General features: G+C 36.2%; 1 protein-coding gene across 2 annotated transcripts in view; it reads right to left on the reverse strand.

Annotated features, from left to right (window-relative positions):
* Nucleotides 1–18692, reverse strand: part of bmper (BMP binding endothelial regulator) — a 44140-nt gene that overhangs the window by 12439 nt on the left and 13009 nt on the right. For both annotated transcript variants that reach the window (XM_015055118.1, XM_015055119.1), the window contains 4 exons: nt 6837–6936; nt 1409–1491; nt 1056–1146; nt 532–614 (listed from right to left, as the gene is read on the reverse strand). In XM_015055118.1, the coding sequence (XP_014910604.1) occupies nt 532–614; nt 1056–1146; nt 1409–1491; nt 6837–6936 (357 nt within the window). The remainder of the gene's footprint in view (nt 1–531; nt 615–1055; nt 1147–1408; nt 1492–6836; nt 6937–18692) is intronic.

Genomic DNA, 18692 nt, shown 5'->3' on the forward strand with positions numbered 1-18692 from the left:
GGCCATACACAACCATGTGTATGGCCAAAAAATGGCTCCCCAGCCACACTCTGTGCACCTCTGGCCTATTTTATTGCTCAACCTCTGCTTAAAACAAAAGATAAATACATGAAGAACAATATTTTTCCATAACAAGTTTTCATAGATACATCTTGACACAGCATTTTAAATGTCAGACAGATACAGTAAAATCATTCAGCATCATAAGGAGCTCTGTTAACTTTGTAAATAAACAAGGGAAAGTATGATAACAAGCTTGCATGAGCATTTGTTTAAAAATCCTGGAGGTTGTCCTTATTGGGTGTCAACACATTAATACTTTCATGTGTTTATGGACCTGCCTGAAGGGTTTGTTTGTCTAAGGGGAGATGCTGGAGGGAAGCAGGAACATGGGAGGAATTAAAACGGGGAAAGCAGAGGCAGATGTTGTTCCAACCAGAAATTTGTGACTCCTGAGAGACTCCAAAGCTAACTCATTTGCAGGACAGAGATCCTGTTGGGAAGGTGAATTTATGCTGAATGTGTACTCACAGTGCACATGCACTTGATGCATGGTTTGCCTTCAGGACTGAACTCTTCCTTCTCTTTATAAAGGAGACCCTCAAAGATGCAACCTGCAGCAACAGATGGAAGCATATTTCATTTAGAAGTCCATTCAGTTTATTAAAGCATGTTTTGTTAAACTCATTAACGATATTTGTTTTGAAAATGATTCACTGCATTAAAACAGATGAAAAACACAGAAACACCAGTTGAAAACATAAACACATCTTGAATCTAGTGTTTTACGGTGAAAATAATACCAATGTCTGAATAACAATCAGAAAATACTACAATAAATAGATACTTAAAAGTCGAAAAATTTGTAAACCAGGTAATAAAATAAAATAAAAACAAATGCCAAATTATTTTGAGTACAAAGCAACTAAAATGATTAAAAACGCTGCTGTTGATATGTTTTTAAATAAACTTCTTGAGTTCCCCCTAAATGAATATGAGTAGAATAAATACATATGAAAACTTTTATCTGTTTTTACATTAAAACCCGTACTCACCTGGGCAGGTCGGACAGCACTTTTTTGGGTGGATTTTTGGGTTTTTGCAGTGAATGACACACTGAACCTCCGCCTCTGTTATCACTCCTTCCTGAACAAGAAGAAAATGACTCCTTCAGCTTCACATCTAAAATACATCACCTTTTATAACACCTTTTTTATTTTCCAACCTTTATCTGCTATGACACAGTTTGGATCTTCTCTCTTATTTCAATCCTCATTGATTATTGCATGACAATCATGTTATTTTTATCCAGGCATGAGTTTATCTGTCCTCTGGACTTTCTCCAGTCTTCCCACTTCACAATTCCCACTTATATCTGCTACCAGTCCCATATATCTCAGAGAATCACCTGACAGCGTCTTGTTTTGCAGGGTTTGGTGGTGGTCATCCAGGATACAGAGCTGTTATAAGACCGTCCATCTAACAAGCAGCCTGAAGCAGATACAGAGAGTTAATGGTTAGATTTATTCTTTTAAATTCTCTTTACATTCTTAACATTTAGAAATTAACCAGCTGTGGCACATACGGCATATTCAGAAGATGCAATTGTAACTATGCAGTTATCTTTTAGAGGTTTTGGTTGGAAAATATTTTTTCTGTTCTGGAAATGTCTTCGATTAGACAAAACAGTGGCATTGTTTGTTTCAGGTTGAACCATGAACAATGCTTAAACAGGTCTGAGAGAGAAAGCAGCAATGGAACAATATCCCTAGAACAACACACATAAAGTAACTGCTTTATAGCTGAGAATTAAAGTGTGATTTAGTGCATGAACTCATCACAGGACAAAAACATAACCACTTCATCTTCCCAGATGTAAATCTCAAATATTACCCCTCGTTTTCTGCAAATGCTGAAAAATCTTTTTTTCTCAGATCATTTACAAACTGCAGGTTCACCAAGAAGAAAATCTGCAAAGGTAAAATTGTGATTCATGAACTTCATGATTAACATAAAAGGCAGCAATGAAACTGGAAGATGCTTCTAAACTGTAAGTAGTGTGATCAGATAACCCATTATTTCTCAAGATAGTTTTACTTCTCTTATGTCAGGAGCTACATATGATATGCAACTGTAGGCTTACTGGCTTTAAAGTGACAGCCAGCATCAGTGCATGTTGTCTCACTAGAACATGTGTTGCAAAAACACAAATTGATGTTTGATTCTTATAATTTCTTCAAACTATATATTTTTCTCACCCAACTTTCTTTTCTAATTTAACTATTTAAAATCCCTTCATAAAAAAATATAATACTTTTTCTGATGTCAAAGTTAATAAAAATATTTCTCAAAGTAAAACAATACTAAAGCTGCAAACAATATGTTCTAAAAAAGTTTATCTGTTTATCATCACTTTTTATAGGAACATAAAAAGTTCCAATCCCAACCGCTATGAAATCTGGATTTTAACAATTCTGAAATATTAGCTACAGGGCCGCTTCAACTTTTTCCTGTAATAAACTCACATCTCTTGGTAATAAATCCTTATTTTTGGAGAACCTAATAAAAATATTTTGTGATGATAATATACAGGCTTTGGAAAAAGTATTCATACCGTTTCAATTTTCCCACATTTTGTCATGTTGCAGCCACACATTTATCGTATATGCATTTTATTAGGATTTTAGCTTTTTTCTTTTCTACTTCTTTTTTTTAATTTAAATACAAATCTGATATCTTTAGAATTATTGTATTCAGTCCCATCTAATCTCACAATTTTAAAACAGATAATTCAACAATCTGCCTTATCCAGACTCTATATTAACTCTAAATATGGAAACAGAAAAATGTACATATGAAACTCTAGTCCTCTGCCACTCCTGCACAAATCCAGCCTCAGAGCAAAGCATTTAGATGCAACAGCTACTCTTTACATTATGACCGGTCTACTGTCACCCAGGCCTATTCATTTCATCCCTTTTACAGTAAGCGGTCTCAGATCAATGTTTAACTTTTCATACACTGAAACCTAATCAGAGCCATTGATCTACTTTCTGCTTTGTAAAATAAGTCCGGTGATGCAATATCACTGCTGCAGGAAGATTTTCAGTAATTTAGAAAAAAGGTTGAGTTCAGGTAACAAAATCCCACTGTTAAAGAACAACGCAGTGCCTTGAAAAAACATTCATGCATTATGAACTTTCCCCACATGTTGTCCTTATACAACCTCAAACTTTTATGTATTTTCTTGTGAATTTAGATGAAAGGTCAGTCTAATGTCTCTACCAGTTTTGCAGAGACTGGAATGTTTTCCTATTCTTTGCAGAAGAACGTCAGCTCAGTCAGATTGGACGGAGAGAGTCTTGCTGCAGATTCCCAACTGGATTTAGGTTTCTGGACTCAATTCCTTTGTGTTGGTCTGTCAAATTAAATGGTGACAATGTCCACTTTGTGTTTAAGGGGTGTGACTACATTTGCAAGGCACAGTCACAATATCTTCCTGGCTGCTTTTTATATTTTATCAGTGTAAAGCAGCATATGTTAGAAAGATTTGTGGCTTCTTAGGACTTTCAAGCAGAGTATATAATACATCAAGGTTGAGTTCAGGTAACAAAATCTGAACCTCGCATGTTAAAACCAGCAGTCTGAAGATAGATAAGTAACAAGATAGCAAAAATAAGCTTTCTATTAAAGTACTGTGCACTCAATTTGAGAGAAAATGTGTCTTTTCTGCACTTCTTTGAGACTGTAATTGATAACCTAGAACACTTTTGCAACAGGTAGTGCTACACTAAAACAGTTTGGCTTGAAGTGTAAAAAAGACAGAGTCACAACTATCAGGGCATCAATCAGTGTATTATGATCCCTTTCTCAATCTTGCACAGGTGTTTTCTCAGAATCAAGAGAACAACTTTTAATCAAGTTACTGTAATTAAAAGTAACAATTTTGACTCAAACTATTCCTGATTTATTTGTGAAAATTCACTATAACATTTCCAATAAATCTTATTCTCTTTAATCAAGTAAAAATAAATAAATAAATAAACTTCTTCAAGACTTTTTGGCTTCTAAAAGCAATATCTTGTTGATGGCTTAAACATTAAATGTACTTAAAACAGCTAACAATAACATTCTGTACCCTCATTCAGAGGATTTGTTGAACTAACACATTTCTAGTAATTGCTTTATTCATTATTTCTCCACTGCGGCATACATAAACTTGTTTTCAAAAGCAAGTTTAGACCACAGTCTTTGTAATAAAGTGACGCAGCCTGACTGGGATTCTCATCAATTGTGAGAATGATTTTATTAAGACGTGAAAACACAGCAACACAGAGTTCATCAGTCAGTCCCAATAAGAAGAGAATCTGGCCGCAGAGACGATGCAGCGATTTTCTCCACTTCTATTAATGAAGTGCTGAGTCATAAAACAGAAAGCTGCAAACAAAAAGGTTGCAGCCCCGCAGAGAGCGAGAGGTAAGTGTGAGTGTTTTTATATTTCCATGGAGTCACATGGCTTCTTCATCAAACACATTTTCAAGCAATAAGATCATTTTGGAAGTTTGTTTATTATTTACAGGTTAAGTTTGGTTGCCAGTAGCTAATAAGGACAGAGCTTCTGGAAGCTCTACAGCAGGGGTCCCCAAACTTTTTCCTGTGAGGGCCACATAACTTTTCTCTTCTCTGGTGGGGGGCCGGAGTCAGTTTGTAACAGAAAAAGTGTGATGATTGCAGGAGTGCCTAAATGTAAACATGTATTGTTTTCCAGAAAGCACAATCTTCTTCACAGAAAAAACCCAGGAAATAACACTATTTATGGAATAAATACCACATTTTCCGGACTACAAGCCGCAACCCCAAAATTTTTGTAAAAAAGCAGTAAACATGCACATATAAGCCGCAGATATTTCTGCCGCTCCAGGTTTTCCATAACGATGCAGCAGCAGCAGAGGGGGGCGGACACCCAAAATTTGAGTCATAACAGGAAAATTGAATATTCCATTTATTACGGTTGAAAAAGAAAAAGTTGCCAAGTTTAGATTCAACAGAACTGATTANGGTANTTTCCGAACGGTAACTGTAACAGTAAAAGTGCTGATCCTTCGTGTCTGCTACTAGCATGTGCTAAATGAAAATAGGCGCTTTCTTCTTCATCTGCTTCTTTAGATTTCAAAGGCAGCTTGCATCCATTATTGTTGCACTACTGCCATCTATTGGATCCTCATATCTATACCTCAAATTCTCATCATGAAAACGAAAAATCTTCTTTTTCCCCTTAAAGCTATTTAAATGATCAACAACATTCTCAAATTTCAATTCCCTATTAAAACCTAATTCCGTTTTAATAGGCGCTTTCTTCTTTTATTTCCAATTTTAATTTCCAATGATTCACTTCCTGCTAAAGAGCCCCCTGGTGGTTGAAGAAAAATCCACATATAAGCTGCATGGTTCAAAGCTTAGGAAAAAAGTAGCAGCTTATAGTCCAGAAAATACGGTATATGAAAAAAAATCTAAATGCTCTCTGGTATTGTTCAGGGGGCCGGACCAAATGTGGAGGCGGGCCGGATCCGGCCCGCGGGCCGTAGATTTGGGGCCACTGCTCTACAGCAATAAACGTAACGCACAAGTAAACATAAAGACATTTACTGCTTAGTTCCTGAAAAACATATTTCTTCTGAAGAAATCAGAAGAAATATTTGGTTATTTTTGTTGGCACTGTTTTGAAGCATCACAAACATGGCTGCCTTTATTAATTTTTGCTTTGTCTGAATTGAATTTCCATCCAATTGATTTTGATTTATTTCAGTGATAAACAAAAGTCACCTTAGACATAAATGTGAAAATACATAAAAGTAAAACGTTCTGGAAAAAAACACCAAACAGTAATTTTAGCATATTGTTGCTCTGGAGTCTCTGGTTCAATAGTTACATAAAAGTTGAGGAAATACATTCTGGAACATCCTCCCATCTCAAATTAGATCTCCCCAGAACCATATCCTATTAAAAAATCTTCTCTTTACACAGGATTTTGGTTGAGTATTATATACCATTTTTTATTTGATAATTTGGGAATTCCCTTACCTATTGATAGATTGTGTGCTTTTTCATTAGCTCGTCATGTTGTGTTGGATTTCTTTACCTTTTGCCCGTATATCACATTGCTGCCGTTGAAGCTGTTATATTTTAAGGGGCTCTAAAGAAAAATTTAAATGAGGTATACATTTCCACACACATGCTATTTAGCATCCAATACCAACATTTACAGATGCAACTGTTTATTAATTTTGTGTTAAGCTCTTATGTTGTAAATTATAAGACAATTCAGCAGAAGATTTAAATACACAGATGATTGTCCTCATAATCTGATCCTCTGATCATTAAGACAAGGATCAGAATGATGTTGCCCATGTGGATGAATAAACAAATAAATCCTCTTAGATGATTTCAGACTCATAAAAGTAACTATATTTCTGTTGCTTGTAAACCTGACAGTGAACCCATTCAGCAGCCAAACTGTCTCCACATGCTATGGCTGTGTGTATGTGGCTTCACATGAGGTGAAAAGGCATCCAGATTTACTCCCACAGGTTGCATTGAGGCCTGGCTGTTTGCATGCACTGCAGTAAAGTGGTCTCTGAAGGTTTGGTCAGTCTGTATGAGCTTTATGTTTCTGCGTTATAGCAGTTCTCCCTATTAAAGTCCTGCAGCTGCAGATACCACAGCAGGACAATAAAAGCTCCCAAGTTCATTATTATCATCATCGCTGTTTATTCACCGTCATATCAGGCTCAGAAGAGCCGTGCTCGTCTTACTCTGGATCTGTTCATCTGTCTTACCTTTGCACCGTTCACAGCAGGCGCCAGTCTGTTTCACCACCAGAGCACAGTCATCAGAGACCGGCGGACATTTCTCCTGTTTACAGTCTGCTTTCCCGTCCTGCAGGAGGGAGACAGGAAGAGAGCACTGCTCTGTTATTTTTTATATTTGTCCAACTGTCAAAACTCTGACTTTAGTCTATTTTAATATCACATTCTCATTTTATCTCGTCCATTATTTCCATCATGTTTTATAACTATTGACTATAAAAGCTCCAGTTTTAGTGTTTTTTTTTTTGTTTTTTTTTACTTCTAAATGTTTAAAACCAGCTATCATGACCAAGATACCACCTAATAAAGATGCTTTAAAAATTTCTGGTAAAGCAAACATTCAGCCCTCATGAGGCACATTGTTCAAGGTAATCATCCCAAATGTAATTATTTAATATTCAGGTTTTATTACTGACCATCCTTGGGGTTTTGATTTGAAGCACGAGCACTACATAAGATTTCAATTATTTATATTTTTTTCCTTCATATTTATCAAAAAGCCCTTTAAGAATCAATATTTGTGACCTGATGACACTTTTTCTAAATTTATAGCCTGATGTGGTGAAAATCATCTACATCTTCAGCAAGATATAAAAATGATTGTTTTAAGTCAATAATTCCTTACTACTGATTAAAAAGTACGAGTTCCACTGGCAAACTATTTAACCTATAGCAAGACATTTTCCTATGTTTTAAGTGAAATAATCTGCTAGTGGAACTAGTATATTTTAGTCAAGGGATTATCGACTTCAATTAAGCTTCTGAAAATGTTCCTGTACGTTAATTTTGACTTCTTTCAAGTATATTGGGATATTTGCACTAGAAACTGGATCAAAATACATGAATTTGTGTCTTTGCAGTGTGACATTTAGCTCTGTCTGAGCAGACAGAGCAGCACCACAAAATGTGCAGGTATGAATGAAGAAGATCAAATTAAACAGAATTACTGTACCTACTCTATGTTTTTTTGCAAATTCACAACTTGGTTTGAATTTTGCAGTCTGAGAAATAAAGTATGGCTCAGCCTTGACGCTTCAGCTGTGAATTTTCACACCAGCACAACAAACCTCCTGTCGCCTCCAGAAACACTACGCACTGTGTCCGTCAGCGCTGCTACACGCACCGTGGGACCGGTCAGAACCGGCGTCGCTTAATGCTCTCAAGTTTCACACCCAGTCTTTACTGCAGTTTCTTGCCCACTCTGAGTGTGTTTTACTTTACAAACTATGAGGGTTTATATAGTGGAGGCTGGCAGGTCCTGCGGCCCTGCGGCAGGAGGCTCCAACAAAGACGGATCAAACGAGTGCGAAAATAAACCCGGCCAGTTTTATATAGCTGCAGCTCTCCGAATAAACCCCAACCACACCGAGGTCAGATGATGTCATGACACAAGAGGAGGGGGGAGAGGAACCAAGATGGAAAGGAGCAAATGATGAAGTGCAACAGGTCAGAGGGAAGATGACAACTAAATGAAAGTGACAAACTCAGGATGAGATTCTGGTTTGTTGAAGGTTACTCTGCAAATCTTAATTTTTTTAATACCTGGTCATCAAACTCTAAATCTAATTTTATTCCAGACAACAGGGATAAATTATGTCAAATTACAAGTCACTTATAGGTTAATGAATTGCAATATGCATGAAGAAGCGGAATAATTAAATGACTTGACTAATGTCAGTTCTTACCCTGAAGCAAAGGGATTGAAGAATTTAAACTGGCAAAGATACTTATAATTTACAGGATGCTAACATTAATCATGGCATAATAGCATAAAATATTACCAATAAAAGGTTTCAGAACATTTAGTAAATATAAAAAGCCAGAAGAAATGAAGTTTTTCTGGCTTTAGCTACAGGATGCAAACCAGAAGAAAATCCCACAAGGACAGCTGAGCTTTACATCCGGTTATATATAATGTCCTCTTTTTAGGAGAATGATATAGTATTAATGTATTTATTTATCTGGGTAATCAGTTTCACTATAATTGATGCCAAAAGTGAAAGTACTCATCAGGGTCTCATTTTATGTCCAGAAACAGCCATCACTTTCAGAACACAATCAAAACACAGTGAAATAAAGAAAACAAGGAAAATATCATAATGAATACCTAAATTAAAAAAAAGAAGTGCTTAGTTGTCGATACAGTCTTTCAATAAGAGAAGGTAACTATGCAAAACCTAGAAGACAGTCAAACAGGATTCTAATTTAGTGTCAATTACTGCTAATTTAAAAACTTGTCTAACAAAAGAACAAGACTTCCGTCACTTTCTATCTTCTGCTGCACTCACATTTTTTATAGGCACCTTTTTCCATGTAACTGACAAAATCTGTTAAATATTAATGCACCTTAGGCCAAAGTGTTACTAATACAACATGGCATTTACATGTTAATCTTAGACATGCTGTAATCTTCTTCAAGCCAAGAGATTTTCTTTTTTCTCCTAAATTTCTGTTCACTGCAGCATTTTGGAATAACTGCACTACTGGAAAGAAAGATTGGCCGTGGATGTAGACCAACTAAATAGTGGAAATGTGACAAGTCAAAGTGCAAAACAACTAGAACACCATATTATCAATTGCTGATGAGGTGGTTCCTCAGACCACTGCTGTTTTATAAGCGTAGCCCCGGGCTCAGCCTGTAATTTTAAAGGGAAGCCGTGGATACATTAGGAAAGCTACACAGTGAGAATACAAGGAACTGCAAGGCAAAAGATTTCTATATATATTTAAACCGTAATCATCTATCATGGAAGACAGCTGTAGTTGAGTTTGTGAAACTTTCCCATAGACTGTTGAAGCTGACTGTAGACATGCGGTGAACTTGCTGCTATAAGTAAAGCAACAGGAAGCTTCTGAGTCTTGGTCCTGAGTCTGCCTGTCGCAGTAAGCAGTAAATCAATTAATCGCATGATAAATTAAAACAAGATCAATGATTCCCATTTGCACAACTCATGGTTTTTCTCTTTTTTCTCTCTCTTTCTACCAAAGACTGGATGACAGAGGTCTTCAGTCTGGTGCTTAGGTCTCAACTAGCCCAGTTTTTGAAGGATATTTTTGTTTACAGAGACTTTATAATTCATTTTATTTGTTGTTTCTGTTATTGTGCTTATTTATTTTGGATTTTTAAAATGTCTTCCAGTTCCTGTGTTAAATGTTAATTAAAATTTAAAGTTTATGTTCTTGTATTGTTATCCCTTTACCGTTATATTACTTGAAAATGGTCTCAAAACAACATTATTGTTTACCTCAAGATTTTCTGGGACAATTTCAGCAACATTTGTTACTGTGATAGGCCCAGTCCTGAGATCTGTTCTTATATATCTACAGTATTTTTTTTTTTTAATTGACTTATCTGTTTTCTAAATATTCTTTATTATATAGTATACCAATGAGGGGCTTATCTATTAGAGATGCTTTATGGGTAAAAGTTAGGTACATGTTTGTCCATAACCTGGCAAACAATGACACACTGAAACCTAAGGAAAACTGGGTAGCCAATTAGCTAATCAATTAATATGAATGTTTTCATAACTGTGGGAAGAAACCTGGACAAAACCAATCATTCACAGGAACATGCAATCTCCACACAAAACGGTGGTGAATGCTCAAATATAAGGACAGTAAAACAGCACGACCAACCCTACATTTTGATATTCTAAATAAATGTATCTACCTTGTGTTTAGCTGTAATGTAAATGTTTTAGTTCCTTTCGTATAGACGTCTAGACAGAATCAGATGAAAGCTCCTCTAGACTAGTGGCAGCTCTGAATAAGAAGCAACACCACATTCCATGTTTTTTTGTTAAAATGTCATTTCAGTTTGTGGATGTCCCACAGTGGAAAGAACATGATTAGTTTTGCAATGCAGAGTAGCTTTAGGGATAATAAATGTTTGTGTTGCATTTAAAACAATTTTTAAATAGTAAAATCTTGTGAATGTGCCTTTAAATTCTGAAAATCAGCATCAGGAAGGTCATGTCCTCCTTTGTCTCTGCACTAGTATCCATTAGCAGAGTATTGGTGGTACATGTGACCCACTCCCCTGCTACCCTCATTGCGCCGGGGTCAGTGGTCACACCGGGTCACCTCGCCTTATAAACACTTGAAATACCACCACGGCACCAAGGCTGCTTGACTGTCTGTGGCAGACTGAGACCCCACCCCCACAATACACACAGACATTAAGAGGGATAAGGCACTGGTATGCTTATAAGTGGGTTTGTGTCAAAGGGAAAGTGATGCAAGTGGAATGGTCTGTAGTTCTACAAATGCAGATGTGGTTTTGTTCGACTGCCTGAATTTACAGCTTTTACTTTTCTTCACAGTAATCTACTTAAACTGTAACCCAAACTCACAGCTGAACTTTAGTTAATTGGTTAAAACAATCAATCACAAACAATTTGAGCTGCTAAGACACCGGATTTAACCAAGAACAAGAAACTGCAGAAGTAATCAGATTCTTTAAACTCAATCAGTGAAATTGAATAATTTACTAATGTGTTTATTGAATGTAAAAGGTCAACGTCTATAACCTAACTGAGCAAAAGCCTTTTGCTGTTAGCTGCTCATCTACAACACCACATATTCAGACTGGTTCGAGGAAAAGTCTCTAATTGGGAATGATGAAAATATTAAACTCAGGGTGGATATTATAAAATTATATTTAAAAAAAGAAGCAGGGGTTAGATTAAAGGTTAGATTATGCCGGGTAGTTGGGTAATTTTTTTTTTAAGACACCACATTTCTGCAAAACATTGAGTCTGACCTTTTGATGGAATGGGTCAAATTTACACAAAAACTTTAATCGACAAGATATGATTAAGTGATTCTATCTGTGGTTTACATGATGTAGCTAATCCTGTAATCTGTTTTAATGTTGTTTACTATTGAAAAACAAAATGTTTCATAATGCAATTTGGGACCAAAGTTCTTATAAAATCACTAAAACATAAAATGCTGTACATCTGAGTTAATAAATAATATTTTATCAACATCATTTCTAGAATGTTAAAATTAGGGTAGCTCTGCCACTCGGAGGCGACAGTGTTCATCGCTTCACCTCATTTTGTTTCTTAATTTTTTTTCCATTTTTATTTTCACCTTTCCTTTTTAAAACTGTCCATCCACTTTATCCTGGTTTCCTTTTATATCAGTTCCTGGTTTTAGTTTTCTACCTAAACCAGCCTAAAACGAAATGAAACATCCTCCATTGTTGATTCATCAAAACAAGTGATTTTTCATACAGACTACTGTTTAATTCAAGTAACACCTTTCCTACTTAAATGTGCTTCAAAGAAAGCTGCTGTGCAGAAGAAAGAAAGATCTAAAGCTTTCATCTTGCAAGAATCCTTTTCCTTTTTATGTTTTCAGGTCTGGTAAAGGGATGGAGAGATAAGGCGGTGTCACCTCATCACCATCAGCCCTTAAATTAAAACCCCATTTACGTCCATGGACCGTAACACCTCCCAGCCTCTCAAACCTTAACGGCCTTTTCTAAATGTGACCTTTCACCTCACGCCCGAAACATAAAAGGGAAAAGCAGCACTCCAAGGAGACAAATGTAGCCATCTCTTGTTTTGTTTTTCAGCAAGTAAGATAATTCATTTATCTTGAAATGAATATCAGTAGTATTGGTTGGATAAAAAAAAGGCCATAATACATGAAAAAAGACCTGTCAGTTTTAAGAAAGCACATTTAAGAAGAAAGTTAAGAACAGATGCGAAACAAACTCTCCATCAGTCTTGAAATAGTTACAAAGCCAAATCTAAGATTCACTTCTAAGCTTACTCCAGGACATCAATGGCTCATTCAGCTAAATTGTATTTACATGTTATGATTTTTCACTGGCAGAGAGAAGAGAGATCTTCTATTAACTTCTTTAAAGTAGTAACATAAGGGTAAAAAATACATGTCGGTTATTCAGCATAAATCAACAATGGAATAGCTTAAGAAGTTCTAACTTTAGATCTCCAAACCATTATCACTTCACAATCAACAGGGAAATATGAAGAAGGCAAATTTCACTTCAAATCACACTGCATTTTCTGTTCTGCAAAAGTTAGAAAACTTGATTGTTCAGACACGTAATTCTCACTTAATTTTTCACTGGAATATGTCAGAAAAATCTCATTAACTGTGACATTGTCTACATGTCAAGTCAGGCTTATTTGTTTAGCACGTCAGCAACAAGGCATTTCAAAGTCATTAAAACATCATACAGTCATCAATTATGAAAAACGCAATAAACATTACATTTTGTCACATGCTGTCATCAAAATCATCAAGCAAATACACATCAAACATGTTGATCAGTGTTCCAGTTACTGCTAATCAAGGTCAACTCTAAACAGGTGGTTCCAATTAAAATGAAATCACGTTTTTTTTCCACGCAATTTGAAAAGTGAAATACTTTGTGTCTTTTGCAAGCCATTGGTGCATTGCGCAAAAGCTTAAAAAAATAATTTTCCATTTTGGAATTTGGAATTTCTGCAGAATTGTATAATTTTTATTACCATATTTAACTTTTATGACAACAAAACTAAATCTAAAAAAAGGGTAGCACATCACAAACACCTTGTTTCTTCCAATGGATGCTCTCAGTATTTGAAAGTAGCAAAGTGCATCATATGCTTTGACAAATATTTGTGTTATTAACAATTTTTGGGCATCATTTTTTGGGTTTTGGATAAGTACAATCCAAAACCAAAAACAAAAAGGCGTAAAGTATTCCTTCTAGGAACATGATGAATTAAGTTATGTTGCTTCTGATGAATTTCTGTTGATAGACTTTTAAAATAATTTTATTGATCCACAGGGAGTCAACCTTGTTTCTCATGCCACACTAAAGCTATAAGGTCGTTTAAATAACTGAATTCCAACAGTTTTTCCAGGAGATATTTCATTAAAGCAAATAACACACACTTATTATGAGCAGAAGACGACAGGTTAGAATGTGTTTCTATTTTGTAGCAAAAGCTAAACATGGCATTTATCCACATTTATTAGCATTAACATTATAGTAAAAGAAGGCAACAGATAACAGAGCTGCTGTTTTCTTATCAGCTCTCTATCAGGTAAACCTCCTTCCTGTATTGATCATCTACTCTTTAGGTTGAACAACCTTTGACCTTCCTCACAGATCGATCCCTGCTACCGGGTGTAAAAACTTCCTCACAGAGCTTGACTGAAATGTTTGTTTGATCAATTAACGGCCAGCAGGGGCTTTGAGCCCTTCAGCGTCGGCTCTTGTTGTCTCCAAGGATGAAATAATGCAGACTTGTTCTGCTATACATAGAAAATGCTCATAACAAGATGAGCTGGGAGAAAGCTTGTTTGATTCAGCGTCACTTCCAAGTGAAAAACAACTCGACTGATCAAAGCTCCCTGCTTTACACATTTCATTATATTGTGTTTCCCGTCAACATCCGTCTATTAAATAATCCAGTATTTACACTGAGGTTTCATTTGAGATTTCTTTTCTCTTTCTCACAAAACAACCTCTAATCAGCATCTACAGCACAAATATACAGAGTCTCATATTCCGGCTCTGATTTGGGTCATACAGATATTTATTTTAGTCATGAATGCTGCCATGTGAAGAGATGGGGCATGGAGTGATTTAAAAACCCTGCTCAAACAAATCTAGAACGAATTGTTTTGGAAATGCAGAACAGTATTCAGTAACATTGTTTACTTTGATATTTATGTCAAACATGCAAAATATGTTGCCGTAATGTATATATTAATTACACTGTACAACAGAGGTATTAGTTAACGAATGACAAAATGTTTGTTTTATAGTTGAGAAATGTTTTAAACATTGAAAAATTCTGATTCCTATTTACTTTGTTTTTTAAATACTATATTTAACCTGGAAAGATCATTTTATTTCAACGTTTCAAAGTTCAACCTTATTTCTTGACAGCAAAACAGCACACATAAAACCATTTTTCATATTACAAAAAGAACAAAGATAATTGAAATTTTAATAACGAGTCCAACAAACTGCAAACAAAACAAGTCAACCAAAGATTTGTTTGGTTGATTTATCCTTCCATTTGAAGGATTCAAGTGGAAAAAATGTGCTAGACTGCTGCGAGGTAAAGTTTTAGAAGCTATTTTGTTTCTAATTGTAGTTCTTGTCAGAGCAGCTTGTTTGCTCAGCTGTCAATGCTTTTCATCAGGAATGCAATTAACCAAGTGTACTGAATATCATCATTTTCTTCGTGACAATATATCTGAGAGACTAAACTGTAAACGGCACAAATATATTTATTTTACTCTTTTTCTCATCTCCTCGAATGTCTTTTTTGTTTTGTTTGAGGTTTTTCAACCTTTTTTGTGTCAACAGAAACAGAATTGGATTTTCAGTCACAGTCAAACCTTGAGTCTTTTTTTTTTCTTTTGATTTGTCAAATAAATTATATAAAACACTTTTAACTTGATTTTATTTCATATCCTGTCCATCAATAGTCTTTATCCGTTGTTCCTCACAAGGTTGCGGGGAGCTGCTGCCTATCTCCAGTGGTCATTGGATAACAGGCGGTGTAGAGGAGAAGTTAGAGTAATCAATAAACCCAACGCCCATGTTTCTGGTCTGTAGGAGGAAGCCAGAGAACCTGGAGAGATGAAATCCAAATGCCATGAGGAAAGATCCCATTTTGGGTTTGAACCCAGACTTTCTTACTGCAAAGTAAGGGTGCTACCAACTGTTCCAGTGTTCCTATATTGCATATCCCTTAATTATCAAATAAATAAATAAAAATTGGAATAAGTTAGAATAAAATAAAACAACCTCAATCTGACTTTTTCATTGATATGTTGATGCTAATAAACTGTGTTGCATAGTGTCAAGAGGACAGAATAGATGATGTTGTTCGTAAATATGTAGTTGTCCTGATAGGCTACACTTAGGCACAGCTTTATTTCCATCTCGTCACACACAAATAACAAAGCTTCCTCCTACCATCCCAAAATGTTCGTTTTTTTGTTTTTTCTAAATCGTCCCTAGGTGAGTGATTGTATGGGTTTGCAGAGATGTTTTGTCTGTCTCCATTGAGTCCTGTGATGAACTGGATGAATCCCACCTTTCACTTGTTGACTCCTGACCACCCATCTCTCAAACCACCCTGCAGGAACTAAGTGGGCAAAGGGAACAGAGGGATGTCCTAATGAAAAATGAGCAGGAACAGCAACAAATATGTTGCACCTGCAAATAGGAAATTTACTTTGGCCTTGTGCTGTTTAGGCATGAAATCAACTGGTGAGTCAAGTCATAATGGTTATCTGCATCTGTTAATCTTTCACCTCCTGTTGGATGCATCATTGCTTCACCAAAGCACATAAAGAGTGACATTAGATTTAAACTTCCTTGTTATGCAGGGTTTCCACACATCCTTAAAGAGTCTGAAGGCCTTGAAATGTCTTAAATCCATAAGAAAAAATGCCAGTTGGCCTTTCATCTGTTAATGAGAGGCCTTGTGTTTTGAGGCGGGAGGACTTTCTCATCTTGTATATTCTATGTAGTTTATTTTTCAGTTACATGAGAGCATCTTCATTGCATGCTGTGGCTACCTCGAACTAGTTGATCACTGGTAAGCGTAAATTTATCGTCAGTCTGCTGGACAATGTTCATCTTTGTCACTGGCTCACTTCTGTTGCCAACCCAAATCATGCTACATTCATTCACGTACAAGTTAAATCTTAAATTTCATTCATACTGGTCTTAAAAAGGGATTAAAATTTATTAAATTTGAGTTGGTGGAAACTGCAGAAACTCTGTTTCACAGTTTTATTTACATTTATTTTACACAAGATAAACCTGAACTTTAGTTGTTCCTTTTCCTGACAGGGATGTATAAGTCCAGCTTAACAGAAAGGGGTTCTGTAAACTTTAAAACTGATGCTCATCCACCATTTTGAGTTGTATTTGTCGTTGCTAAATTGTTAGTCAGAAATAACATTTCCTGACCTAAAAGCTAGGTCTAACTGTTCTGACTCAATGGAGGGACACAAACAGGCGTCCGTGTAGGTCCAAGATGTTCTGAAAGAACTGCATCTACATGATGGGATGTGAAGGGGAAACAAAGAGCCGATCTGGGGGTGAAGGAGGAGAGGAAGAACCGATGAGAGAGTGGAAAAAGACATGCAGATGGACAGACAGATAGACGAGGATGATGAAGAGTGTGACGGAGATGGACTGACTCCTTCCAAGATAACAGATCGCCATGGCGACCCGTCTGTCAATCAGTCTGTCAGCCACATCCACTCTCTGGTCTGCCTCAGCCTGGACACACACAATGGACCTCTGTGTGTCCATACGTGTGTGTCCATACTCTGGACTCAGTGAGCAGACCCCCCATCTCCTCCTCCTCTGACCCATGTATAAGTGACACTGGAGACCCAGTGGCTTGTTACCCCCTAAAGGGACTTTATAGTGACATGGGACCCTTTTTGGGAGTGCAGAAATGAGTGTGTCGGTCATGTAACTCTGTGAATTTAACTTTTTTTCCACATAGTTTGGAAAACTGAACTTAATCTTCCATCAAGTCGCAATTATTCAGAAAAAATTGGAACAAAAATGATCCAAACGTTTGGGATAGTGAACAGAAAGTGAAGATGAGGGACGACAAACAGCAGCAAGTCCAAGTCAGTCGTGCTGAAAAAAAAAGCCAAAATAAAAACAGAAGCATTTTACCTGAGAAAGCAGAACAAAAGGAGAAACCCAAAATCTAGCAGATGGAAATAGGTTAAACTTTAAAAGAAGCCTGACCAGGGTGTGTGTAAGGTTATGAGGGAATATAGTCTCTATGTATGTAGAGGAAAAGGAGAGAGTGGGGGGCTGATATGTAAGCGTGTGGAGCGGAGGGGTTAAAGTAGAGATGAAAGGGCAGCCATTGCCTGCTGATGACTGATATCATTCAGCAGGACTTTGCTGATGTCTGCCTGATAACACAGAGGACAGGAGAACCTCCCACAACCAGCCAGGAGCCAAACAGTAGCTGAGGTTTATGATGCACATGAAGTATCAGAGGTTGGAGTAAAAAGGTGAATTTGGGTTGTTATTCTGTGAGCTTTCTAAATGTAAAGACGGATGTTGCCTTGCAAAAGTACGGATAACAGAATTATCAAGTGGAACATTCATGTCAATAAAAAAAAAAAAAGAAAATCTGAAGAATGGTATGCATTTGTATTCCAAAATAATTCAGCTGCATTTAATAGAGATGGGCAATTGATCCAAAATATCAATAATATTGATACCATGTCAGCATCGGTATTGGATCGATGCTTTAGTTCTACAGCTTGAAATGTTTAAATTTTGTATTGTAGTTTTTCAACTCTACCTCAAAAATGATATAGTTTTGATTTGCTTTCAAATGATAATTTTATTGCGCTTTGTCTGTGTAGTAAAAATGCATGGATGTCATGTTAATATCTCACTAAAGTATTTTGTAGACACATATACACTCTGTAAAAAGAAAAAAAAAATACAAAAACACCTAAAGGCTCCTGGAGATCAGATCGATACCAAAATATGCAGCATTGCACACTTCTAGCTTTTAAATAAAATCCTATGCAACCAGTTTCCTTAAGAAGTCACTAAATTAATTAATATAGAGTTTATCTGTGAATGGATTAATTTTACCATAAATGCAGCTGTTCATTGAAGGCTTTGGAGATTTACTAGGGAAGACAAACAACAGCAGGGATAAAACTGCAGAGAGGTTTAAAGCAGGGTTAGGCTATAAAACAAACCAACAACGGCAGCAAACTTAGAAAGATATGGACCTCCACTTAAAACAACAATCAGGCAAGAAGAGTATTGAT

Source organism: Poecilia latipinna, unplaced genomic scaffold, assembly GCF_001443285.1.
Source record: "Poecilia latipinna isolate Pla-1442-1.1 unplaced genomic scaffold, P_latipinna-1.0 Scaffold1296, whole genome shotgun sequence".
Lineage (NCBI taxonomy): Eukaryota > Metazoa > Chordata > Actinopteri > Cyprinodontiformes > Poeciliidae > Poecilia > Poecilia latipinna.